Here is a 27,824-nt window from a genome sequence, read left to right on the forward strand (position 1 = left end):
TCATGATGTGAAATGGCCACGTTCTCCGCCGTTCTCCTCAGCGAGTTCAACTGAACGCACTTACAATCACTCTGTAAACGCTGCAAATGCCTGTTTTTGAAACTTTTGCTCCGGCTCTCCCGTTCTTTTCCCACAAGTTGTGAACGATTAGATCTTTTGCGAACCGGTGTCTTCACGCTTTATTTTTTTCATTTCGGGTTCAGGTTCTGTAGGTGAGCGGCCTCTTTCTGTTCCTCCTCCATCAGCCCAGCGTTGGGCCTCAGTCCAATCTGGTCAGGCCTTCAGTCACATGGAGGCTTAGTCAGCTAATCCATCCTGGGGAGAATAACAACCATTTAGCCAGACCCGAAAAGCTCTAACTCACGGGACTCTTACTCGCTTACCGCACTGGGGTGGGGGGGGGTTACGATGTCCACGTTGGGTGGCGTTGAAACGTTTCACTTGTCGGCTGACGACGGTGGAGATTGGATCGTACGCGTCCACGCGCGCGTGTTTGAGCGTATTTTGATCGCCGCAAATTAACTAAGGTGAACAGAATGTGCGAGCCCTACTTTTGACTGGAGGAACATTATTGGAGCATGTGTACCTGCCTCCCCATGCATAACTAATACTAATTCCCCCGGGAGGTGGGGGTGGGGGTGGGGGTGGGGTTGTAATAAGGCATTAAACCCGGCCAGATGAGACACATGGCCTCATCTCCACAGAGCTACGAAATAAATTGGCCAACGCTTTGTTCACGCAAGCATATAAACACACTGGAACGTTGCTTGGAAAACTGTAAAACACCCACCTCTCAGTGTGAAGCATTTTTCGGTGACAAATGAGGAGAAGCGCTCATTCGTCCCCTCCTCCTCTCTCCTCTTCTTTAATTGAAATCGAACATTTAAGCCGAGGACTTATTTGTAACCGGGGCACGCAGAGATGGTTTGATGAGGAAACGTTTATAGAGCGGTTACCCTTTTATTATCCCTTTTTTTTTTTTTTCTTCTTCTTGTTTACAGTTTTATTAAAATTGATTATTTTTTGTAAGCATCCTTTTGTCCTGTCCCACAGTTTGTTACTGATGTCTTTCTTTCCCTCCCGCCTGAATTTTCATGTTTCTCTTTCATTGATTTGTACGGATCATTTTGGAGTTTCATAAGAAAAACATGTTGGACCGCCCTTGCCTGCGACCTTTTTTATTTTTATTTATTTTTTTGCTCCCTCAAATAATATTCTGATATGTCCAAGACGTCTTCGGGGACGCAGTGAGCAGGTCAACGAGTGCTTTTTGGCTCAGAACACAACAAGGCCCTGATGTTCCATAACTTAAATAACACACAGATAATAACAATAACAATAATGATATCGTGATGACACTGTGCACGGTTGTCACCTATGGACAAGAAAGTTCTGTTCTTGAAAATGAAAAAAAAAAAAAAAAAAAACAATACAAAAACAAGTTACCTCCTCCATGTAAGCTGACATGAATAAGGTGTTTTCAAACGTGTTACTTTTCGAAGCAGTCCCTGGGGCCGAGGCGGGGTATCGTGCGAGCAACCCCGTCGTCTTTGTGTGGTCGTACGCAAGAAGAGACCCCTTCTACAGCGTTAGAGGCACTTCAGACCCCTTCGCTGTCTATACAAACAGTCCTTTGCTTTTCTTCACATCGACTTGTTTCCAGCTTGGGAGCGAGTCATATTCGTCTCTCTTCATTTCCAAAGCGGTCTAGGGAGCAACAGAAAACAATTTAGAGAAACAAAACTGCCACCTAGTGGTTACGACCTGTAATGGCAGGGCTTTGGTTCACTTGGTGCACCTGAAAGTCTTGGTCTGTCAGGTAAATTTCCAGGCACTGGGGATCCACGCCGTCAGGCAACGGGCACCGCAACAGCTCCTCAAGAGGATACTGGCTCCGTGTGAGCTGGGCCAGGGCGTTCTGCACCAGGATCAGCTTGGCCTGGCCTGTGTCCCCCTGGAAAGCACACGCAGAGAAAAGGGGATCTAGGCTGTAAATAAGCCATCAATGCGCCCAAACCGTATTGCATTATAGATAAACTGAGGATAGTTTCCTCCGTTGTTGGTGAATGGTGTTACTACCTGCGAGTTGGGTCGAGGCTTCCTCTCCCAGCGGGGAAAGACATTGGTGAAGGTGAGGGGTTCTGAACCCTCCAGAACCAGGTAGGCCTGTGGGGGGCGTCTCGAGTTCATCTCTGAAAAGTAAAACGAATGAACCCATAAATGGTCAAAAACGATATATTCCTGCATCGAACGACAACTTCCAATGGCCAGAACACATCATCAGTTAGCAGACGGTTTGCATCACCTTTACAGTACTGGAGCACAGTCTGCATCGCGCACTGCCTCTCCGTATCCCAGCATGCCGAGCCGCCGCCGCCTCCCGTCTCTGCAGCCGGACCGCTCTGCCACAGGTACACCTCCAGACGATTGTCCAGCAGGAACAGCGCTGAGGGAGCGGAGGAAGAGTTAGTCCCGGGGGAAACAGTCAGAGATTAACTCAGCAGTTCTTGGGTTTCCTCTCACCGGGCTGCGGGAAGGCGTACAGGCTCTCCTGGACAAACGGCATCGCCATGACCAGGCCCGGTAACCGGGCGGGGCTCTGCAGCTCCGCACCCTGGAAGGATCCGGAGCGACCGCTCAGGTGGAAGAGACGCGGCGTGAAGTTATACTTCCCTGGGTCTTAAATATGAGACACCTTTGTTTATTTCCGCCCCAAAACACTTTTGTCTGACATTTCTGGAGCTAGAAATGGTTGCCGAGGGTTGAGCCGGTCTGGGGTGCTCTGGGTGTTCTGTCGTGTACCTTGCAGCATGCAGTCGTAAGCCTTCCTGGCCATCTGTCCCAGGGCGTTCCAGAACTCTGCCGGTTCTGAGCCTTCCTCGACTACATTGACCTTCGGCGGGTTTAAGCTGCTGAGCCCCAATTCTGGTGGAGAGCTGATAACACACACACACACACACACACACACACACACACACACACACACACACACACACACACACACACACACACACACATACACACACATTAAGACTAAAATCACATTATCTGACTGCAAAAACCTGATCGGGATATGGGACTTACGTCTGGGTGAGACGTTCCACGGCCCTCTTGCCAACCTCCCTGGAGCTGGGGTGGGCCTTGCAGCCGTGCCACAGATAGAGCGCCCCCTGCTGGGCGTTGAGCAGCACGACGGAGCCCCTGGACCGCAGCCCGGCGCAGCAGCTATCAGATTCCAACAGGGAGCCCTCTTCTGGGAGCTGACCGCGCACGCAGAACAGACGCCACTCCGCTGCAGAAGGTTGGTGAATTGGACAGGGAAGGAAAGCAAACCGCTTTTTTTTCTTGTCGAAATAAAGACAACGGAGATTCAACGACTCAACCAAGCGGCGCGTGGCGCTACCATACCCGTGTTGGCAGAGCCGTCTTCTCGCCTGCCTTTGTGAATGACCATGCCTCCTTGGAAGAGCTGCAGGAAGCAGGGGGGTTCCTCCCCCTCTCTCACTTCCACCTTTAGACACAGAAACAACAACATTAGACAACAGTATTAAAACAGGAAACACAGTGTCGACAGAACGCAGCAACTCAAGAAAGGACAAAACGACTATGAGATACACTCAAAAGCACAAAGGAATAAAGGAATGAAGGAATGAAGGAATGAAGATATTGGAATTTCAGCCACTATCTCTGAAGTTAACACTACAGCAGCGGCTGTCACAATGAACCCGTTCCAATCACCTAAGTCGGCTGACCTTGTAAAAGCAATTCAAGTCGGGCGTGTTCAGAACCTGGATGTGGGTCTTTGAGGGAGGCGAGGCGCTCACCTGCGATTCTTCCTGACAGTTCAGTCCAATGGACAGGAAGGCGGCGGTGCCCCGCCCGCTGGCCGACGAGCGGCGGCCCTGCCACAGGAAAAAAGCCGTCTTTTCTTCCACAAGACCGGGGTCCATGTCTTCTGGTCCGTTCATCTTACCTAGACGCGCGGGCACGCGCGCACGCACACACGCACGCACACACACACACACACACACACACACACACACACACACACACACACACACACATACACACACACACACACACACACACACACACACACACACACACAGCTCTTGTACGCACGCAAGTACTTAGTGAAGCAAGACTTGCAAAGGTTTCATTCGTAGCGAACTAATCTTTGAAATGACTCGCTATATCGAATCACTCTGGTAAAAGTGTGGAGGAGCAAGCCCATCTTGCAACTCACAAACTATCAATAATAACTGAGGACGAAATGAACGTCCAAGCCAAAAAAGGCCAAGGCACATGGCATCATTCCTATTTAATGTGACTGAGTCACACTTTGCATTCCACCCAAGTAAATAATTGTGACAGAATTCAATGGGAATTCCCGGGAGAATTCCATTCACAACTCAGAGCCGAACATTCATGGCACAGGAAGTCGTCCCTCACTCACGTGCGTTACGCCAACATAACCGAAGAACCAAGAGTGAGAAAAGTGAACGACTCCTTTTACTGAGTGACTCATCAAGAACCGAATCTCATAAAGGAGTCAAACCATTTCATCACTGCAAGTCCTGGGTGAGCATGAGTGAGAACACAGAGCTCTATGTGTGTGTGTGTGTGTGTGTGTGTGTGTGTGTGTGTGTGTGCGTGCGTGCGTGCGTGTGTGTGTGTTGTTCCAATGTGTGTATATACTTTCTTTCCTGTAGTTACTTTTGCTCATCGGGTTGGACGTGCTCACCAACAGCGCTGATGGCGTATCTCCAGCGGACGACGTAGGAGTCCCCCTCGTGGAGCTGGCCGGGGCTCTCCAGGGCAACCTCGCTGTCGTCAAACTCCTGGACGTGCCACGTGTCCACGGCCAGCGTGCTCAGCTCCGGCCGCTGCCTGCCGTCCGGCAGGACGCCGTCGCAGCCCCGCTGGACGTCCGCGTCGCCCGGCACGCCGTGGTGTGCCGAGCCATTCCAGTGCGGGCCCTGTCCCGACAGCAGAGCCTTGGCGTCGCACGGGCTCAGACCGGGAGGCTGTGAGGCCACCGCAGGGGGCGCCGCGGGCCCAGCGGGGATCGGCTGCAGATGGTAAAAAAGGAAGAGGGATCCAATTTCTGTGTTCAAACCGTTCACTCATTCACTACGATTAAAAGCTACTCTGCAAAACCCACTACATGGGGAATCAGTCAGTGACTTTGGCCATTTCCTGCATTGCATCTTAGGATAGTGGGCATACTTTTGTTCACTACATTTTAATGTGCGTTTTGGGTAGTTTGTTTACTATACATCAGGCCTATTCACCCGGCGGCCCGCGAGACAACTGTGGCCCACGTTAATGCTGACCGGTCGGGATACATTTGAATGTTTTTTTTTTTAAATACCTGCATGACTTTAAATACCAACAACCAACAACCATTTGACTGCGCAGAAGTAGAATGCATTTGAGGATATAAATCCTCAGAGAGTATCCCTTTAAGCGTTTTTTTGTAAATTGATAAACATAATTTGAAGAATATTAAGATGGTTTTGCATTTCCTTTCTTTCATTGTTTCATTTGTGAGGCGACCTGCGCCCGGGCCCCAGGTAAGTTTAAAGGGTTGACGGCGTCACTGTTGCCTGTCTCCAACGTTTCGTTTAATTCAAACATTGAGCTCCACTGATGAACCTGCGCTTCCTCCTGCGGTGCGGCGGGCTCCTCTCCAGCGCTGGCGTCGCAGGCCCAGTCCAGGAACTTCTCCCTGAACAGAACCGTCTCGCCGTGTTCCGAGATGCAGCCGAACAGCGCCCAGTCCGGCCGCCCCTCTCCCCGTCTAGACGGAAAGAAACCAGACCAGAGGGATAAACCTGCCCTCATTTTACATTGATAACTTACTTTATTCCATTGATTCTTTTTAGGTTCACTTTGAATGCTCTGCTTACAAATGACAGGTCTCCAAGAGGTTCACATAAAGTCCTCCGGGCATGAATAAATTAGCGCAAATAATATCAATATGGATTAAGCATTCTTTTTGGATTCTTTACTGTTTTGATGATATTAATACTGAATAAAATATTTCCATTTTCAGTCAAAATCATTTTGTTTTGCAGCTTTGAGGAGTTGAAAAAATGAACGAACACACACACACACACACACACACACACACATACACACACACACACACACACACACACACACACACACGAGTGGGAAAACTACCCACGGTGCAACCTGTGCAACTGCACCGGGGCCCAGTAGCCGCTAGGGGCCCATCCCATCGGCGCGCTGTGCGTCCCCTTGCCCCGTTCCTCCAACTAAAAAAACATTGTTTTTTGATCTTAGATGTAGGCTATTTTATTTCACTCCGTTCCTTCTTGAACAAAACAAAAGAGCCACCGTGCATAAGAGACATTCCCGATATATTGTGTAGAGCAGCAAAATGGCTAGAGCCAGGCTGGCTGTGTGTGTGTGTGTGTGTATGTGTGCGCGCCAGAGGGGGTCCAAAAAGATATTTGCACCAGGGCCTATCACCATCATGTTACGCCACTGACACACACACACACACACACACACACACACACACACACACACACACACACAAATGTATGCAATATAAATAGTATTGTAATAACAGACTTAGACTTTACATTGTAGACAATGTAATAATTATGTCATAATAATATCATCATTTAGGACTACTCATAGATTGTTATGCATTGTCCAGTATTGTGTAGTATACATATTCTTACATCTTGCACTTGCACTTACAGCGGTATGCTCGGGTTGGAGTGAGCGGGGTCCAGTGGGTTGACCCTGCAGTTGCCGTAGTCGTACGCTCCGCCCCAAACCTGCTCCGCCAGCTGTTGCACCACCTTCCTGTCGTTAGTGGAAACGTCCTTTCCAAGCCACAGGTACACCTCGCTGCCAAAGTCAAACACCAGGGCCTGGAGAGAATTCAATTACAATAATTGAACCCCAGTAATCATTCGTGATAGTATAATAAAAGTGGACACACGACAGTATGACGTGAATCCATGATATGAAAATTATACCACAACAGCCGAACTAACAAGAGGGAAACTTTAAATTGGGGCATAGTGAGACCTGAGTGGAGTCCAGCAGGGAGGTGCTGGGTGTTGAAGCCCAGGCCTGTTCCTGGGGCACCAGCCTGTTCTCCACCAGGCGGTAAACACAGTTGGAATCCACCACGCCTCTCTCGTACATGTCATCCTCCTCAGGCGCCCCCGCTCCTGGGGGAGGATTGATGTCACATTAAAAACAGCTGATGTATAGTTTGTTATTATCACATGGCTCTGTGGAAATCTTCATTCTGATTGGTCAATAGCGGCAATGAGCGGTATGTTTCCGAATAACGGCCGCTGTCTGTTGCTGTTGTCACGGGCAACCACCTCTCCACCTGGATTCGCGTCCTTCATATTACTCCGCCTACATGCTAGTGCTAACACTAGCTGGTGGCACCATTGTGTGGCGCTATAGAAACTACAATGGCAGAGTTGAAGAGATGAATGTGGATATGTCCAACTTCACACTAATTACAGTGTATAGGTTTGTAATAAACACCCATCAGCCACAACATTAAAACCACTGACGTGAAGTGAATAACATTGCTCATCTTGTTACAATGGCACCTGTCAAGGGGAGGGATGTATGAGGCAGCAAGTGAACAGTCAGCTCTTAGAGTTGATGTGTTGGAAGCAGGAAAAATGGGCAAGCGTAAGGATCTCAGCGACTTTGACAAGCACCAAATAGTGATGGCTAGACGACTGGGTCAGAGCGTCTCCAGAATGGCAGCTCTTGTGGGGTGTTCCCGGTATGCAGTGGTTAGTACCGACCAAAAGTGGTCCAAGGAAGGACAACCAGGGAACCGGCGACAGGGTCATGGCCGCCCAAGGCTCACTGATGCGTGTGGGGAGTGAAGGCTAGCCCGTCTGGACCAATCCCACAGAAGAGCTGCAGTAGCACAAATTACTGAACATGTTAATTCTGGCTATGATAGAAAGGTGTCAGAACACACAGCGCATCACAGCTGGCTGTGTATGGGGCTGCGTGGCTGCAGACCGGAGTGTCCATGCTGACCCCTGTCCACCGCTGAAAGCACCTACAATGGGCGTGTGAGCGTCAGAACTGGATCATGGAGCAATGGAAGAAGGTGGCCTTGTGTGATGAATCACCTTTTCTTCTACATCATGTGGATGATCAGGGTTAGGGTCCGATCTGTTCGAGCATCTGTGGGATGCGCTGGAACAACAAGCCCGATCCATGGGGGCCCCACCTCACAACTTCCAGGACTTAAAGGATCTGCTGCTAACATTTTGCCAGATACCACAGGACACCTCCAGAGGTCTTGTGGGGGGTTATTAGTGGTGGTTTTAATGTTGTGGCTGATCGGTGTATGAGCCAAATTTTGTTTTTGTAGGGCAATTCATTCACTACATTTGCACAGCTACATTACTGTGCAAGCTCTTAAACTAGGCATACAAGTTATGAATTAATTAGGCCGGCAGCACATTATCCCTTATGTAGCAGTGGGAGTAATATTTACGAAAATTTCAATTAAACTATAATAGGTTTAAACATAAGGTTAGAGTGTTAATTATAAAATGAGGTTTGTAAAATATGTAGTTATTGCAGTTTGCAGTTTGCTCAAACATAAATAGCTCAATGTGGATAAGTGGGAACATTAGGGAACATGAGGACAGAATTCCCACCTCGGTACTGTGTCCTTCCTCCCAGAGTAATCCAGAAGTCTGTGGCCTGGCTGCTGTCGGAGTTGAGCCCCTCCTCCAGGTGCAGGACCTGGGACGCCTGGCAGCCCAGGTCCCCGTGGCTCTGGATGTAGGCTGCCAACTCCAAGGCCTGGGAACACAAGCCATCCAGTTACTAACAAACACATGATCAAATAACATCACATTACCATCATGCATCTGATAGACCTTGTATATGGAATAAATTGGAATTGAGGTGACTCTTTTTGCTTGAATAAAGCACAATGAACATTCAAAGATGGGATTGGCCCCTTATTTTTTAACCTGCTTTAGTTGTATTCCCTTTTATTTTCAATGCTGTTATTCTGTGTTCTGCTGCAGTTTGTTTTGAACTGCTGCACTTAATTTCATCCAACTCACTTTGAGCTACATTTAATGTATGAAAATTGCTATATAAATAAAGTTATTCGTATTATCATCATTACTATGTCAAAGGATAAAGGGTAGTGAATAAGTTGTGTATTATATTTAGACTTGTTGAAATTGTCATTGTTCGGATCTTTATTATTATTATTATTATTATTATTATTATTATAATTATTCTCCTTGGCATTTTTCGGGCTAAAAGTGTCTGAAACACAACAACCACTAGAAACAGACACGGGTGAGGTCGCGATAGAACCTAGACGTCTCAGACAGCTTGTGTTTCAAGTTTCATCCATATCTATCCACATTCAGACGATGGCGATTCTATTTATGAGTCCCCTTATTTATAATTCCCTGTTGAAGTGTTATCCCTGTGCATTTTGCAAGCTTCTGTTTTATCATGTTATTGCAATGCACACTGACTGAACCCCCCCAAAAAAAACGACTGCTCAACTTGAAGAATCTCAGTCGATTCAGTGTGTCCATGTCACGATTCGACTCGTAGTCTTTCAGAGGGCAGCCCTAAAAATCGGCTTAAAAAAAACAAAAAACAGTGCCCCTCCGCCCGACCTTGACGAAGACAAGGCGGACTCGGAGTGACCCCCGATCGCAGCAGGCACACACGCATTATTATTGCCGACTGTATTAACACAGTCGGCATTTAAGAGTGGTGACAAGGAAGAGAATAACGTGAAAAAACACCCGTCTATGAATACGGTTGCATAAATTTATATCAGTGCTTCGAAATTACTGAAAGTGAAATTCCAAAGTAATGGTAGTCTACAATAAATGTTAAATTTCATAGTCAAAGCCATATTTCTTGCCATTGGAACAAGATTGTATTCCATTATAGACAATTAATTTGGTTATATATCAGGTTGAATTTTATACATTTTCCAAACTAGGTAGGAAAATACAGAATAATTGGCCTTGCCGGACCTTTTGTCGGGGTGGTCACTGATTATGTTACACTACACGGGGGTAAAGACACCCGTTCGTCATTCTCGACGTTCATATTCTGGCCTGAATTTGGAAATTTGTCAGCCACGACAAAATTGGGTCCAAATCGGGCTGAATTCATATAGTCTGATCCCTGCATTACGGAAACTTGGAAAACTGTAATATCTACCTAACACGTGTAGTTCTGCCTGCAGCTATATTTATTATTATTATTATTATTATTATTATTATTATTCATAATAATAATATTAATGATAATACTATTATTATTATTATTATTATTATTATTATTATTATTATTATTATTATTATTATTAATAATAATAATAATAATAATAATAATGCCACAAAATAAGGAGGACCACAGCACGGGTTAGATGTAAATAGAGTGTGTTTGTATTGACAAAAAAAAGCAAAATAATAAAATATCAAACGAAACACTCCGCCAACATCAAGCAGGTAAGGCGATGCACGCACACACACGCACACACACGCACACACGCACACACGCACACGCACACACAATTTGTAACCACTACAAAGCAATTGAGTCCACACCACACAGCTCACACGATGCAAATGTCTGTCCGTAGCCACAATCTGCACATTCATAGCAAATTTGATGATAATGTTGCAAAGCGTCTTCCGCTCACAAAGTTTTAGAACCTTGGCGTGTCGGCGACGCAGAACGTTTGGCTACTACCGGTCAAATTTAGTGGGTTTTTCACGAATTCCTACTCCAAATGTGGATCGATATGGATGAACCTTGAACCACCAGATGTCTGCAACATCACGTAGCTGCAGAGGTTGTCCTCTTCCATACACTTTTAGCCAAAAAAGTGCCAAAAGAATAATGATAACAAAATCCTAACAATAACAATAGGGTTTCACCAAATAATAATAATAATAATAATAATAATAATAATAATAATAATAATAATAATTTTAAAAAATGAAAAAAAAAAAGTTGGATATTGTTAGTATCAGCTGTGTCTCTCTGCAAGTACCTTGGTCTTCTCGGCGGCGTTGCAGAACTCTCCGCTCCAGAGGACGCAGAGCTCCCTGGTGACGAGCAGGAAACAGTCTCCACTGTTAAGCGAGCGCACGGAGGGCTCCACCAGCCGAACCTGGACATGGTGCCTCCCTGTCCACACACCACATTCACAGTCTGCATCTTCTGCACGCTCAGCCCTTTCTGGTAAAATACCTTTTCTCTTTCCTGAGTTTTTTCAGTCTGAGGACTACGGGTTACGTGGTGTTTTCAATTTACCCAATTTGCTCTGATAAAGTGAAGAGCCATGCTCCCATGCTGAAATGTAGAAAAACGCATACACATACAAGCAGCCATCTCTTCTGACCTTTGACCTGAAGCAGCATGAGGCCGCTGAAGGGAAGCTTGCTCCTCCCAGTCGCCTCATCTGAAGAAATGTTGTTGCTGAAGTCCTCTGCGCTGTCCAGCCGGGAGATCACCACCGAAGAGTTTTTACACTCTAACCAGGCAAGGATAAAGGATTGTTTCTGAGAATAACTGCATGTTTCATTTTTATTTTCTTATTTATTTATTTGTATCATAATTATTTTATCGCATCATTTATCTTTTAAAAACACTTGATACAATAAGGCTGTTTGCCACATCTCTATTTCACTTCCATTTATTTTATTTTATTTTATTTTGTAACATAAATTGGGAATCTTGTAAGTGTGTATTTATGTTATGCACTTTTAATTATGTTGGAATGTATAGATACACATATCTGTCCTATGTGCACATGACACTAATGCAAGGGTTTGTGGGAGGTTAATATATTTGTACATGTATGCTGTATATACAATCCAGACACAGAAACTGTGAATGGAACAAAGTCATAAGCCAAAACCAAAAGTTGAGGGTCACTGGAAGGGGAAGTGGTTATGATTCAAAAAGTGTTTAACCTGCCCTCACTTTTCTCCGCCTGCATCCTGGTGCTCTCCTCGGTGGCCGGGTGGACCCTGTCCCCCATGTAGTCCTGACTGATGTCCTCCCTGGCGGCCAGCGCCCGCAGAGGGTTCCTGGAGCCCTGGGTCCTGCGGGACGGACGCACCGCCCGCCGGTGTTCCGCCACCGCAGAGCTGAGTCTGAGGCACATCCACGATACAAAAGGCACATTAATACAAGTTATATTAATACAGTATGATACAATAACACACACACACACAAACACAAAAAGCACACATACAAACACATTAATACTGTACACAGGACAAATTAACACTTACTTTGAGATCCACTAAAACTGATCGAAAACGCTATCCACACATAATAATAATAATAATAATAATAATAATAATAATAATAATAATAACTTCATTTATAAAGCAGTTTTTAAAACAAAGTACCCACACAGAACATCACATAACATAATAATTAAAACAATAAGGATAAATATACAGATAAAATAACTAAATGTAAAATAAATAAATAAATAGATCAACAGATAAATAAATAAATAAGCATAGAGTTAAAACAGCGAATTACAAATGTAATAATATAAAACATAATATAAAAAAAATATATAGATATACATATATATATAAATATTATGTTTTAACTGTAACACGGTGCCATTGTCAATCTAGCCACACCAGTATGACTCCAGAAGTCTCACATGGGCGTGCTGGTCTGGCAGAGGACACCGAGGTCCTGCTGGGCTTCTGTAGCGGCCCCGCCCTCGTAGGGCAGGGGGACGCAGGCGGAGGCAGGAAACTCTTCCTGGAAGAAACAGACGCCATCCAACGGACTCTGGTTCTCTGAGGGGGCCGCCTCCCGCTCCCCTGTTAGGGACACTCCCGGGGAATCTGAATTCAGAATTCAAAGACTTTAAATCCAAAGCATAGGGTGAAAATAATGTGATGGCCCACTGGCTCGCTCAACGGTTTCTATATGTACAGCTGTCATATCCGTAATATGTTTTCGTATTTACCTTGCGCCCCCTCCCCAGGCTGTATGGAGTTCTCTGTCGAAGCAGATAAACAAGGTCTGAAACCCTGACCCAAAAAAACCTAAACCTAAGCAAGGGCTGAGGAGATCGAGGTCTTACGGGCTGTGGTTGAGTCGCAGGTCTTCCCTTGGCCGTCTTTGTCCTGAAGTGTGGGCGCCTCCTCCTCGAGAACAATGATCTGAGACGGCTCCTCCTCAACCGCCTGCTGCAGCGCAGAGACTATCAGTACACGGAGGAAACTCATCCGTGTCATTGTAGTTAAAGGTAAAAAATTAAATCACCTTCTGCCTCCACTGGGGCTGAGGCTGGACCTGGGTGGGGGAGGACACTTCCTGGGCCTCGAACGAGAGGGTCGTCTGAGGACAGCGAAAGAGAAGCAGCGCGGGAGTTAGAAGAGAGAACAGAACTACGATAAGGTGGTGGGCGTTAGTGGCTTTCGCTAGTGTCGAGCGGCACCGATCAGTGGACGAGGGGACAGAGATCTGAAATTCAGCGTCAGACAACGGTGCTATTTTCAAATCGGAAAAACGCTCACACAAAATCGATATCCCACCAATTTCACTGTGAGGGTGGATTTTGTGGAAAAATCTCGGAAAGGTTCGGAACTATGGGAATCTGCGCAAAATGACTGTTAAAAAAAACCCGCTGTATATCAAAACAAAACACCGCAGACCAGATCAGCCATAGTTCGTCTGCGTGGAGTTTCATGCAGCGTTACAGGTTCAAAACCTCATTCACAGCAAAACCCTTTCAATTACCTGGTTGAAACACATGATATACTGAGGTGTGCTGCTAGAATACACAGAGGCAAAGACGGGTTCCTGGGAGGGAAAACGAAACGAGAAAGACGCAGAACGCTCCTGAAAACATTTTTCAAAGTTTTGAGCCTAAAAATCAAGCACATCCGAGTGGGAACACATAACACACTGGGTTATTCTTGGCTTACCCAGCACTGAGCGTGGACGGCCTCGCCAGGGGAGATGTCATTCTCGTCCTATAGGGGGCGGTAGGGCACAGAAATTATAAATATAAGAACACACACATATAAAGGAATATAAAAACTGTTGACACACACACACACACACACACACACACACACACACACACGTGCGGGAAAAACACCCGTTCATTCAAACACACAAACAGACAAACACATCCGCACAGAAGACAAACATTGATCTACGATGTCAACAGGAACCAGCTGAAATCTGGGGGTCATGGAGGGGTCACTGCAGAGCACCAAAAGCCTACTAATAGTCCATCTGTTTACATGCCGTGTCATTCTCAGCCAGTCCACTACATTAACACCATCCCTTTGCTGGACAAATTCCTGAGTAACACGAGTCCGGTGATGTCCCGATGTGTTGCTAGGAGCCACTATATCTGGTGTCACGGAGGGAAAAATACCCCTCAATCTAAGCCTAAGCACCACTCTGCTATTCTGGCTCAATTGAGAGTGGGCAGGGGGGCGGGGGGCAACCAACCTAAAATAAAACAACAAACACCCCAATCCTACATTCCAAACTACACAGTATTTTCCTCTGGGGTCCTCGACTGACGGCTTCTTCTCACACCACAGACACACCGGGCTTCCCTCAGGGTTCTTCATCTTTAGCCCCTGCAGACCATCCCATTTCGATACCACCCCCCAGCCCAGCTGCCCCTCACTCTCGCTGGGGGGCGGGTCAGCGAGGGTCTGGACCCCGCTGGCGCTGGATTACAGTCTCAGGAGAATAGAGATTGCGGGATGGGGGCTAGGGAGGGTGGCTTTAGCCTAGCACAGTATGACACCCACCGACAAGGGGTGAAGCTCCGAGAGAGCGCCCTCCCAGCCTACAGCTGGGATTTTAAGGCTGGATTTGATGCACCAAGATCGTCTATGCGAATACTGGACACATACTGTACAAGGGAGATGGTGTTAGAAAAAGTGTAACAACTAAATAGTGGCCAAACTGCTCTATTGGGCCATTACCATCCTATCAAAGTGAGACTCCAGCTAAAGCCACGTGATCCTATCGGAGCAACTTCAAGCTACTGGTTCAAAGGTCGAATTTGAAAACGTCCAAGGAAGACTGTTTTCTGTGTGGTTGGATGATTATAGCATTATAGCAACTATTTAGAGACAGTTTCGTTTCTTCACAATTAACACATGAAATAATAATGCCTGGCCCAGTACACTTCCTTTATAACGGGAGAATTGCTATGTAAGAGTCTATGGCATATTTGGAGAAGATGGGATAAACGTGGAAATCTCAATCAACGTCTCATCCAAGTACAGCAGAAACAGCCGTGTCCCTTAGAGCACACTTCTATATAGACTTTTAGAAATACATACAAAGTATTGCACATTTAGAGGTACAATCGCAATTGCTTTACAGTACCCTGTAAAGGCCCAAAGTGTCACCAGAGGTACCACCAGAAGTGCCCATGCAAAGGGCACAACGAGCGTATCTTAAAGGGCGCTGCCAGCGGGACAAGCCATCGGGCATCTCAAGGTGCAATGCTGTACGTTATTTCTAAGATTAATCAGAGAGAATCGTCACTCGTCTCACCTTCGTACCACATGTGGGCTCCACCTGCTGCAGAAGAGCGCCGCCTTCTGCCAGGGTGACCTGAACAAGGGCTCTGGGTGTGGACTCTCCCTCCATCCTCTTAACGCTCTCCTCCTCTTCCTCATGCTCCCTGGACGAAGCAGAAAGCCACAAGCAGGACGGTGTGACCCAAAAGTTGAAGACCATTATCGTTGTCCTTTAGGAGCATCGCACAATGCAGTACTCACCTGTCCATACCAGTCGTGTCTGAGCCAGGCCGTTCCTGCCGCTCCGCCCGGTGGACTTTCCCCTCCGGGAGGGAACTCGGCTCCGTCGGGAGTCTGACGGCGGTCCCGGCGACGGTTTCCCTCCTGGCGAGACCCCTCTGCCTCCACGGAGCCGCCGACCGCTGGCTCGCATCTCTCCCAGAAGCCCCCCGCCGCTCTCTCCTGGGCGCAGGAGGAGTTGTTTCCCATCTGTTTATTTCCTCCGTCGTCCCGGCGTCTTCCCCCGAAGACGTTTCTGTCTGGGCGCTCCCCTCCGAAGCCCCAGAGCGACTCTTCTTCAGGATCCCTCTGATCACTGGTTCTGACTCACAGCGCTGCAGGGATCCCCCCGGCCCGGTGTCGGGTCTGGGCTGCGTGAGGCGGACCTCGCTGGGTTTCAGGTTGACGGACGAGGCCTGCTGCCTGTCCGAGAGGTGCGGCGCCAGGCAGAAGGCGGGGAGTTGAACCGGACCTTTCTGGAGCTGTGGAGGATTTTTTTTTTCCAAAGCACACACACAGTGAAACGGTGAACGTATCAGTCCCTTCACGAAACCACAATTTTGCAATCGTAATAATTAATGCAAATTCAACCTCAGAAAAACTAGAGAGGGATTGCAATTTTGCAAAACTGACGGAACGCACTGGGGTACTGGAATCCGAGCAAAAGCACAGCCCATTTTTTTGTAACCTGGTGCTCGTGGGTCTTTATGTGTCGAAAAAGGAAAATATCCTTGATTATTTCCAGTTGTTTCTATGATATGCAGAATGTGTATAATCGAAGGACGCGATTACATATGATTCTTGCGTCATTGGTAGAAATTTAAAAAATCGAAATAAAAATAAATAAAGTGCCATTCCAGTTCCCACAATTCTACTTCTAGTTGAAGTTGCCACTGCAAAATCATGCATTTCTGGGCGCAACAAACCCCTACAAGTAAACTAAAATTAGACCTTGATATATTTACACAACAGCATCTCGAAATGAACAGTTTTCTCCCGGGGAACTCCGCTCACCAGGCTGACCTCCTCCACAGTGATGGGCTGGGTGCGGTAGCGAGCCCCTTTCTGCCTCCTCCTCTCCGGGGGGCCGGCGGCCGGGCCCTCCCCCTGGCTCCCCGGCAGGGCCAGCTTGTTGAACAGGGCCAGCTTCTCGCTCATGCTCAGCCTGCAGCTCTCATCGTCCTCCGCCGGCTCCGCCTGCACGGCCGGGCTCTCGGGCTGAGCGGTGGCTAGAGGAGCAGGCTGGGGGGCTCTGCCGGAGATAGCGGAGGGGAGGTTTGGTTAATAAAAATGCAGCAATACTAGCTTCAATAGCTGGAAAGTTGAAGTGATCGGTGCGCATCATGATCCTTTCTGAATGCGGGGGTTATGAATTTTAGTTTGACATCCTCGTCGGTGGTTTATAGTTAAAGACACAGAGAAATGTTTCGATTCAGTAAAGGTTGTAAGTGGTTTCTTAAATACAACTAAACTGCAAATTACTTCAAAATCCCACAAAATACTCCAAGGCAACTTTTGTTCCTTTTTTTTGTGTGGAATGCATCACGTGTTGCATCGTATCATAGTATCATAGTATAGTGCATTAGTATCTTATGCATTACATCATTATTATTATTGCAATGTTATGGATAATGTTTTAAATCTGCATTATATTGAAATTTCCATTGTATATCACCATACTTTATATGCATGTATCGTACACCTCTCCACTTCGTTTCACTCCATCTCCTCATCAGGGGCCTGCATAAGCTCACCTGATGGCCACCATCTCCTCGCATGTGATTGGTTGGGTGAGGAAGCGGTGCTCGTTGCCATGCCGCACCCTGCGCTCGTGACAGACGCTGCCAGAGCGAGGCTTCAGGAAGGCAGACCCTTCAGGGGCAGCGGTCTTTTCCAGCTCCTGTCGAGGAGACAGAGAGTGTCACGTTACACACAATGAATATATTACATCTGAACACTTTGTTCAACACGGCTGATGGGGCCAATGCCACAGGTGGCCCCAAACACTCGGGGTGCGAATTCACAAAGAAGCTTTTACTTTGTATTTTTAGGCTTATGTGCAGTGACTGTAAAACATTTAAATAGGTGAGTAAATCTTTAATAGAACCTACTATTCCCACACAGTTAATTTATTGCATAAATAAAATGTGTATATATTTAAAATGTTACTTTAGAAAGTAACTCTATAGTTCTCATTGAATCTTAATAAAACAATGTAGAAATGATGACAGTTGATTTAATATATTTTGCTCTACAAGGTTCCAGGCAATTGCAGGGGAAAGGCCATGGCCTCCAAAGCTGTCCATGGTCCTATAAGGTTCGATTCCATCTGTGATTCAATGCCAGTTTTGACCACTTTATCGCTATTCCCTATAATTTACAACTTATTTAGTTGTTTTTTTCAATTTTTTATGAGTATAATAGAAATTATAGAATATTATTTAGAATATTATTTAAAGATCACCGGAAAGTGGGCGTGACACCCTTTATAAATGTGCTTCATCGCGCAGCGCTGCCATTTTTTTGTTTTGGTCTCCGCGCAGTTACCACCAGCTCTCTCCAGACGGTAATAGCGTAACTCTAACTGCTTGTGGCTATTAGCGCCGGTAATTGTGAATTGGAAGCTATTTGCAATGAGGCTCGTTTGCATAGAAAGGGGCCAATGAAATACACCTCATTTAAATAGCGAGCAAATAGCACTGTTTGCAGGTGCTTTTTGAATTAGAGGTTTTCTTTTTCTGTTATTTGCAGAATCCCCTCAGAACGCATTCTGTGCTACGCCCTGTGGCTGGTCCAACCTCTGAAAAGGGATAATGGCACTCTTCAATAAGGTTCACCAGTAAGTCGGCAGTAGGAAACCCCTCTCCTTATGCCTCTCGTTTTATGAATATTTGCACGAAAGACGGGCCAGCGAGTCGGATGGATGATGAAGGAACCCATCTAGCTTTGGCCATGGACAGCGAGGGATAGAATGCCGGTCTCACAGGTCACAGTGAAACCAGATCCTCCTCAGCTTCTGTTACCGCCCTGCCTTCCTGCACACACCAGCAGGCTAATTATAACGTTCCCGACTTGGTTGCTGATGGCGATACGCCGGCTGCTAGATTTTCACTTGGTTTTGACAGATGAGCCACGGTGAAAATTATGTAAGTGAAGTGTGGCGTGCAGGGGCTGAATGTTGGAATTAAAATTCACACCCCGCCCCATGAATTCACATCTCATCCTCCGACCATCGAATGAGACTTCAGTGAGTACGGGACTTAGAAAAGATGAACGAAAATAATCATTTGTGCAAAAGAGCACGGGTCCACCCTATGTGTCATTGTGTATTATTCTCAACGTAAATTTAGTCGTTCTATTTACGAGCATGGAAATACTGTGCCATCAAAATGGAGTGTGAATCTGAAGGCAACACCTGTTTGAGGATTTAGGATCCCTGGAGCGGAGCGTGTTGTGTTCTGCGTGCTCAGCGCTGGCGCTCCACAAAGCCCGGGATGGAGGCAGAGCGGCCGTGGAGGTTGGCCGCAAACAAAGCGTTATCTGGGTCTTTTGCAACTTCCTCGACAGCCTCTCAAACGGCAGGGGCGGGGTTGAATGTAGATCAGTTTCACAATAACTTTATTTGGACTTTGGCTATTGAGAGATTTGCATAGCTTGACGCAAATGTCAGGAAAAAAAAAATCCATCATGGATTCCTTTGGATCCTGGTTGAATTCACACAGACCATAAACGGCCGGCGCACACCGCTCTGACAGTGTCTTGGTTCGATGCAAAGATTGTGATGGACTCACTTTAAATAAGGACATCTTGGCGGCGACGCTCATCTTGGCTCTGTCGTCCGTCTTCACATCAACTGTGAAGAAATAACACACAACATCCACGTAACAGCCATTTTAAGATGTCTCCAAAAATGATAGGGGCCCAAAAAAAAACTGACCTGGGAGATAGTCAAATTTGAAATTTGCACCTCAGTATGGAAGCTTTGAGCGCCACAAACATATTTTAGACAGCTTTTTTAACCGGCCCAAACAATACCAACAAATGCCTCAGAACTCCTGCTTCTCCCAGTAGTTGTGCAGGCATGCTCCATACATTACATTGGTTTATATGCATTTGTCTACTCAGTTTTTAACGTAAGTGTTCTCAGATGTATGATATTGGGATATTTATTCTATTGATTTGACACAATGTTTGCTCTGTGACATGCAATGTTTTGTGTGTCTTGTGTTTATAGCTTCTTCATAGCTGTTTTATAGCTTCTGTAAGATCTCAGTTTCCTTCCTCCCAAGTACCTATCAACTATGATCTATCCCTCCCCATCCTAACAGGCTCAAGTCCCACCTTAGAGGTTTCTAGAGCAGAGGAGCTGTCAATCATCTGAGTGCAGCGAGACAGAGCCCTGCGTGGGGGGCCACAGGCCGTGTGGCACCGAGCACGTCTGTCACATGGAGCAGAGCAGCTACTGCTCATCTAGCCAGACTCAGAGCGGCGAGAGCCCAAACAAATGCTGCTGAGGTGACTTGTACTCGGGCTAATAAGGGTCAACGACAAAGACTTACTCAGCTATCCCTGTATCACACCAGGTGGAGAGTTTCCCACTATGATGCAAGGATGGATGATCGTTGTATTAGGATGGATGATCGTTGTAGTAGGATGGATGATCGTTGTATTAGGATGGATGATCGTTGTATTAGGATGGATGATCGTTGTATTAGGATGGATGATCGTTGTATTAGGATGGATGATCATTGTATTAGGATGGATGATCATTGTATTAGGATGGATGGCCGTTGTAGTAGGATGGATGATTGTTGTAGTAGGATGGATGATCATTGTATTAGGATGGATGATCATTGTATTAGGATTGATGGCCATTGTAGTAGGATGGATGATCATTGTAGTAGGATGGATGATCATTGTATTAGGATGGATGATCAATGTATTAGGATGGATGGCCGTTGTAGTAGGATGGATGATCGTTGTAGTAGGATGGATGATCGTTGTAGTAGGATGGATGATCATTGTAGTAGGATGGATGATCGTTGTATTAGGATGGATGATCGTTGTATTAGGATGGATGATCATTGTATTAGGATGGATGATCATTGTATTAGGATTGATGGCCATTGTAGTAGGATGGATGATCATTGTAGTAGGATGGATGATCATTGTAGTAGGATGCATGATCGTTGTAGTAGGATGGATGATCGTTGTAGTAGGATGCATGATCGTTGTAGTAGGATGGATGATCATTGTAGTAGGATGGATGATTGTTGTAGTAGGATGGATGATCATTGTAGTAGGATGGATGATCGTTGTTTTAATGATAAAATGGCACAAGTCACACGTTACCTCAGGTGGTGACATCATAGATGGATTCTGGACGACAAAACCAAATATAATGCAAGTACGTTTGGTTCCACAATCATGTTTCCATCTAAATTTGGCGGGAATTTGGGGGCCAAACTTGCAGACGCTGCAATCAAATTTCCCGGTCATGACAAAACGTTTCAGACGACCCTGCTCAAGTGAACGGCAAAGTGGTGTTAGGGAGAGGTGTTTGTGATATTGTAGTTATGCCAGTTAAGCTGACGCGGTTTTAAAGCCCATAAATCCTTCATCGCCGAGACGATGTAACAAAGTGGGCAGACTCATGGAGGGAATCTAAAAAAAGAACCATGCGATGAATTTGACGAGTGACAAAAAGAAAAAAAAAGATGAGCGAGTTCAGGGGGTTAGGCGCTGGGAACTCGACAAGAGTCTCAAGTCATTCGAGCGAATGAGCCCTGAGCTTCAGGTATGAAAGATGGGGGCCGTGTGGTGGGTTCAAATCCCACAACAGCGTTCCTGTTTGTGTCTCTCCTCTACTCGTTCTCCTTTCCTAGTTTCCAACTGCTTAATAAATAAATAATCCTCAAGGTGAGTGGACACTTGCTATGATATGCGTGATTGCCAGAGGTTTTGCCTGTGTGTGTGTGTGAGTGTGTGTGTTATTACTGATGGCCGCCATTACAGCCCTGTGAACTGCCCCTCTCTCTCTCTTTGTAGAGCAGTAGCATGAACAACAGATCAGCTGTTTGCCACACACAAACACACACACACACACACACACACACACACACACACACACACACACACAGACACACACCGTGTGACTCAAGCCACGTGGGTGAACCTGTACCTTCAGTGTTTTCCCCTTCCTCGGCATCTAACAACCTAAAAAAAAAAGACAGAAAGCATCAAGTCACTCAGTGTAATCATGAAGATCGAGCGGTCGGACCACGGGGATCACAGGCATTCTACCCTGCGTGTATTCACTTTCGGTGCTGCTGGAAGGTCAACAAAACAAGCCTCTGTCTTGCAGGTCCATCACAGGGCTGCTGTACAAGCATAAGCCCATCCCGGACCCCGAGATCACATCAACAGGTTTGACAAAGCGATAGTGTTGGAAGTCCTGCACACGCAAAAACATGCAAACAAACCACGGCAACAAGTGACACACAGCTGTTCTCAGTCTTCCAGGACTGAAGAGTCTTCAGTTTCAACGCATATGGACTGAAACAAGACGCATCTCCATGCATGCATAATGTAAAGCTGTCACTCCAGACAGATATTAGTATAACTACACCGTAATGAGACGAAACAAAAGAAAAACAAGTACGAACAAAACAGGATCACCGCAAGCAACTTCCTCATCAGGGGCAAAAACACAGACTGGGCAGGTTAGTTTCCCAGGTGAGACCCTGGCTTCCCCCTCTACTTCAGGCTTTTAGTTAGTCCAGCGGCCGCCTACCCACTGCTCTCCTGCATCTCATTGGCTGTGATGGGCTGCGTCCGGAAGCGCTCGCTGCTCTTGCGACCCCCGCCGGGCGCCCCGGGGAGGTAGCGCCGGGTGCGCCGCCGACACGCGTCAAAACCCGGCTTCACGGCCAGGTCGAGGGAGGAGGTGGCAAGCCCGGCGTCCGGGCTGCTGACCAGAAACAGAAGGTGGAGAGGAGGACGAAACCAATCAGCAGAGAGGAGGATGGCGACGCGGACAGAGCCAACAAACACCAAAGAACAACGCCCTTTCGGGGCACACGCAGGCAAGCATGCCGGGCGCCCCTACACTTTCTCAGGCTGCGCTTCGCTCCCCGTCTGTTGCAGAAGGTTGCTCCTCAACCGGCCGACAGACACCCGTGTCCGGAGCTGAGGAGCATCCGTTCCAGGGGTGTCAATGGGGGTAGGGGCAACCCCCCCGCTTGGCATGCTGGCAGAGCCCTCAGCTCCCTGCCTGGAAGGGGGGTGAGGGAGAAGGACTCGGGAGTAAGGACTGAGAGGTCTTCTTAGACCAGCAGGAAAACACTGCAGTAATAATGATATAGTACAGCAGCACCAATGACCCGAGGTACTGTAAGATGGTGTGGCCTGGGTGGGCGTCTACAGCCCTGTAATGTCCATTTCGGGAGAAATCCCCTTTCCAATGTAATGGGAAAGAGTGTCAGGCGAGGAGAGTTGCAACTGAAGGCTCGGGAGGAAATAAGTTGATCTAAACCCCGCTTTAAAACTCCCTGCTGGGAGCCACTGATTCAGACCTCTCTGTTTTAATTAGTAACAAAGACTAGAGACAGCAACTGGTGAACTCAAGGACCCCCGCGCTGCTCAAAGGTCACAAGTTAGGATCGGACCGAGGCCAAACAGTATTTTAAAAGCCTGAATTTCCTGTCACAGCTGCAATATCTGGCTCTCTTTCTATAATCGCGTGAAGTGAACAGAATCAAATCAAAGTTAGAAAACGCTTCTCCCAAAATCTTTGGGGGATATACGGCACACATGGAGCAGGCATCATCATAAACATATTTTACAAACACTAAACAAACACATCTCCACATACTGCAAGCATTGTTTTATGAAGCTTATTCATAAAACTGGTCTCAGTATTACACAAAACAGGTATGTTCTGTGCAGCAGCAACTGGCATCATAACTGGAGGATCTTCAGCATTTTGACATGGTTTACAGACACTACACAATATGTAAAGTACATTTTTAATGTCTACCACTCCATAAATGTATATTTATCTTATTGTCTGTATAATCATATACCGAAATAAAGTCTAAACTGGTATATGTTGATCTATGATGCCAAAGAAGAAGGTTCAAATTTCAACACTACAGGTCAGAGAACTCTGAGCAGACCACACCTCTCCAGAGCCGACTCACCTTCTCAGGTACGCGGACTCTGCGTCGACCTCGAAGCCGTTCGCCACACCGCGCGTTCTGCCGTTGACCACCGAGCCTTCCGGGTTGGGCATCCCCGCCCGGCTGTGGGCGGCGGCGGCGGCGGCGGCGGCGGCGGCGGCGGCGGCCGGGTCCGAAAGCGCCCCCTCGTCCTTCCTCCCCCACTTGGAAGGCAGCTCCTCCATGTTGCCGTAGTGCTCGGCCAGCTCCCTCCTCCGCTCGGCCTTGTATCGGGCGATGCGCTCGGCTCTGGGCTCCAGGACCCGGTTCTCCACGGTGTCCATGTCCCGCGGACGCTCTCAGCTGCTTCTCTGCTCCGTCGGCGGTGACAAGGCGTTTAGGGTCGGGGGGGGGGGGGGCAGAAGGGAGGCTTCTCTCCTCACACACAAACTGCCCCCCTTATGGTCTGCGTATTAATGCTTATGGTCTGTACTGAAGTGACCGGAAGAAACTCCTCATATATGTAAATGTGCCTGGCGAAAAATAAAACCGATTCTGATTGTTCTTTCCAGCCAGGACACCCCAAATGAGAGGCTTTTTTGCGCCCGATAAAGAGTTTTTGGCCGCGCGGTGAGCTCTGGGGAACTGGAAGCCTAATCTGTAGGACAGACTCCACCAGTCAAAAGTTACCTCCGCTGGAGATGAGTTGAGTCTCGGAGCTAGCCACCGACTCCTCCTTCAAAAGTAATTTAGAACTCGGTTTCATTCAGCCGTCCGAAGAAACAATCGACGGAAGGAATCGGTTGGGGTGTCTCTGATCTACTAGACGGTAATACCGTACCTCGTGGGATACTACGTTTTAACCGCAAACATTAAGTGCTACATTTCCATCCATGTCCATCCTTTGATTAGCGTCTCTACTCTCTCTGCTGGGGTCCCTGTAAGACGACCTTTTTCCAGCATGCAGTGTCCCAGGGGAATCTCCCCTTGCACGGTAACCCAACACTGCAGCAGCCCAGCCAACTCTGGACCAGGCCTCCAAGGGCCTAAAAAAGTAGAAGGTATCTTCAATTAACCAGAATGTCTGTTGCCCCCGAGTCATTCAATTGAGGAAAAATAAGCCATGGCTTTTGTGTCAAACTAGAACGCTCATTAGTTGGTGAGCGCGCCGTCACTGAAAAAAAGAACAAACAACTATCTGGTCGTTCTGGTAGATTTCGATGTCAATTATTGGGAAAACCTCATATGCAAATCAGAGATCTTGCATCACCGGACAGCGCGCAGCAAATGTCTGTGGCTAAAGGAACTACTGAGTATGTGAGTGAGTCAGTGAAATTACGTACACACAAAGCCGCTGTGTATTTTTGTGTATGTTTTGCATGAGAGCGAGCGAGCAGGCGAGAGAGAGACAGGTTTCTGAAACTGTAGATGTCAGCATTCCTGCTGCTTTCCCCCTCATCATTGAAGCACAATGAGGCGTACAGAACACAGAGATGTACCGAACAAAGAGGCGTGAGCCGCGGACTTAGCGAAACAGAGGAACCTGCTGCGGGGCAGAATAGCGCCAGCGGGCGGCCATCGCTTAGGCCGGCGGTTAAAAAAAAAAGGTTAAAATAAATAAATAAAATATGCAGCGAAAGGGCAAGTCCGACCAAACGCAAGTCAAGGAGCGGTTATTGATCGTGACGATGGATAGTGTTGCGGAGAAGAGGACGATGTTCGTAGGTTTCAGGTTGAGTTGTTGGCAACTGAGCATTGATGTGGAAAGAGCAGCGACGGCAGGTAGAGGCCGCAGCACGAGAGCTTTAATGAGCTGAGCTGTCAGACAGCGATCCCCATGAGATAACAGGATCAAGACGCACGTGTTTGTCTGTGTGTGTGTGTGTGTGTGTGTGTGTGTGTTTGTCCGTATCAACGTCAAGTCTGTGCAACTGTTTTGGACGGACACATTTAGGCCATTGTAAATAGATGGGAGACCTCCATCTCCAGTACGAATGAACAAGCCGCAGACAGCCATTGTCTGACCGACTGTTGGTAGAATGCGTGTCGGCAGGTCTTGTAGGAGCTGCTATTTTTTTTCCAAAGAGCAAAGGTCACATGACTAGGTAGGGGAGTTGTTGATTGGTGGATAAATAATCTCATCTTGGATAATGGGCTTTTAAACCCATTGACACCAGTCGACTCTTGTCATAGAACTCCATGACATGACAGCATTCAAATCCAGGAGGAAGGCCAAAGCCCATGCAACGGTTTTTAAAGCGATAGTTTTGCATACAGTCGAACAGCAACTCAACCAAATATCTTAGAAATGTCATCATGCCATCACGCCGCAGTGGCGGACAGAGGTCCAGTGCAGAGGGGCGGAGAAGAATGAACTTTCATCCAATTAGACCGATCCCGGCCAGGTTTCCTTCAAATGGCTTAGAAATCTAATTCAAGAACATTATTACAGAGGCCTTCAACTCTATAGGTCTTCCACTCACATTAATTGTGGGTAAAAGTAGGGACGTCAATGAAAAATTGGGGTCCCTACTTTTAACCTTCTTCATTTGGAATTTGTAGCATATACTAAATAATTCTGCAATAATACATAATGCACAATGCCCCAATGAAACACAATTAATGTCTACATCTACAATCTATACAATATACAACAATCTATATCTACAACATGTCTGCTGTGAAAATGGCCCAATATGGACAGGTCCATGTGGCCAAAACATACACAAACTAACATGTCCCATAACAACAGAAACACATCTATGCAGTTTGGATGCCAATCGGTCCGACTACACCATTAACCTCATCATTAATTTTATTTATTTCATTATTGATCTCTGCAAAGGACTTTTGGGTGAAGGGCTTTGAATTTCTATGAAATGACTTGAACATCGAGTTGACTTGTTGACAGCGGATGGCAATTTCATAACGACATTATAGACAACGGCTTTCTCTTTGTTTCTCTGGGATAAAACGCCTCCATGGAAAGCCATGGAAGTTCAGCAAGTTGATTGTATCTGTATTTTTTTTTTTCTTTTTTGCACGAATAATTTGTTGCACAAATTCCAAATTAAGAAGGTTAAAAGTAGGGACCGAAAATTTTCATTTAACAGTAGTCAACTCATGTATGACACCAACATATGTAAAAACAAAACATTTAATAGTAGTCGAGACCATATATTAAAACTCTTAGCCACACTTAACTTATGATATGACAAAATCAAGTCATATAACGATAACTTGGATCATAAAATCCTAACTATTTAAACTTCGCACAGAAATATATATATGTAAAAAAAACACAACTGTCACAGAGCTACTTACTTGCCGGGATCGAGTCTCACCAGATGAATTGGACATCTGTTATAAATATCACCCCACCCTCATTTTGGCATTCCACACAGTTGGACCAGGCTGGGGGGGGGGGGGGGTACCAATCCCTTACAAATAGCATAAAACTTCCAATTAATCCGAAAATGGGTACAGAGCTAAAAGATAAAAAATAAAATATATATATATACATATATATATATATATATATGTATATATATATTTTTTTTTTCTGTTTCTTTGTTTGTTTGATATTCAGATTCAGATTCAACAGATATTCCAGGCTTTACCTCCGGAGCTCACAAGCGGCAGCGGCTGCTCGCTTCACCGCAATGAGCTGCTGCTCTGCGGACAACGGCAGCGCTCAGAGTCGGTCCCCTTTTCAATGGAGTGTTAGGGACCGTCTGCAAAGTGACACGACCGGATTGTCAAAGTTCAAGAACTCTTGGACTCTTAATACCTTTCCACCAGTGGCGGA

At 46.5% G+C, this 27,824-nt stretch overlaps 1 protein-coding gene across 7 annotated transcripts; it reads right to left on the reverse strand.

The window, feature by feature from the left end:
• On the reverse strand, positions 1 to 27,687 carry svilc (supervillin c). 7 transcript variants are annotated; one of them, XR_013844381.1, is made up of 34 exons: positions 27,637 to 27,687; positions 24,059 to 24,387; positions 22,966 to 23,130; positions 22,651 to 22,824; positions 22,039 to 22,073; positions 19,649 to 19,710; positions 17,612 to 17,757; positions 16,872 to 17,109; positions 15,840 to 16,339; positions 15,613 to 15,742; positions 14,007 to 14,054; positions 13,819 to 13,881; positions 13,342 to 13,416; positions 13,160 to 13,265; positions 13,043 to 13,075; positions 12,728 to 12,917; positions 12,025 to 12,197; positions 11,441 to 11,572; positions 11,090 to 11,226; positions 8,700 to 8,847; positions 7,075 to 7,220; positions 6,739 to 6,914; positions 5,659 to 5,803; positions 4,745 to 5,072; positions 3,825 to 3,973; positions 3,409 to 3,511; positions 3,085 to 3,292; positions 2,803 to 2,936; positions 2,524 to 2,679; positions 2,306 to 2,446; positions 2,080 to 2,192; positions 1,799 to 1,954; positions 1,447 to 1,707; positions 1 to 315 (listed from the first exon to the last, which is right to left on the reverse strand). XR_013844381.1 is itself a non-coding variant. In XM_080009004.1 (33 exons), exons 2-33 carry the CDS (start codon positions 24,358 to 24,360, stop codon positions 1,618 to 1,620), a joined length of 4,899 nt encoding a protein of 1,632 aa, XP_079865130.1. In that variant the 5' UTR covers positions 24,361 to 24,387; positions 27,637 to 27,687; the 3' UTR covers positions 1,175 to 1,617. The 7 variants fall into 7 exon arrangements, 6 of the variants coding, with proteins under 6 accessions (XP_079865130.1, XP_079865128.1, XP_079865129.1 ...); XM_080009004.1 differs by lacking the exon at positions 1 to 315 and having other exon boundaries at positions 1,175 to 1,707; positions 13,160 to 13,262; XM_080009002.1 differs by lacking the exon at positions 1 to 315 and having other exon boundaries at positions 1,175 to 1,707.
• Positions 27,688 to 27,824: the final 137 nt, after the last annotated feature.

Source organism: Zeus faber, assembly GCF_960531495.2.
Source record: "Zeus faber genome assembly, chromosome: 11".
Classification (NCBI taxonomy): Eukaryota; Metazoa; Chordata; class Actinopteri; order Zeiformes; family Zeidae; genus Zeus; species Zeus faber.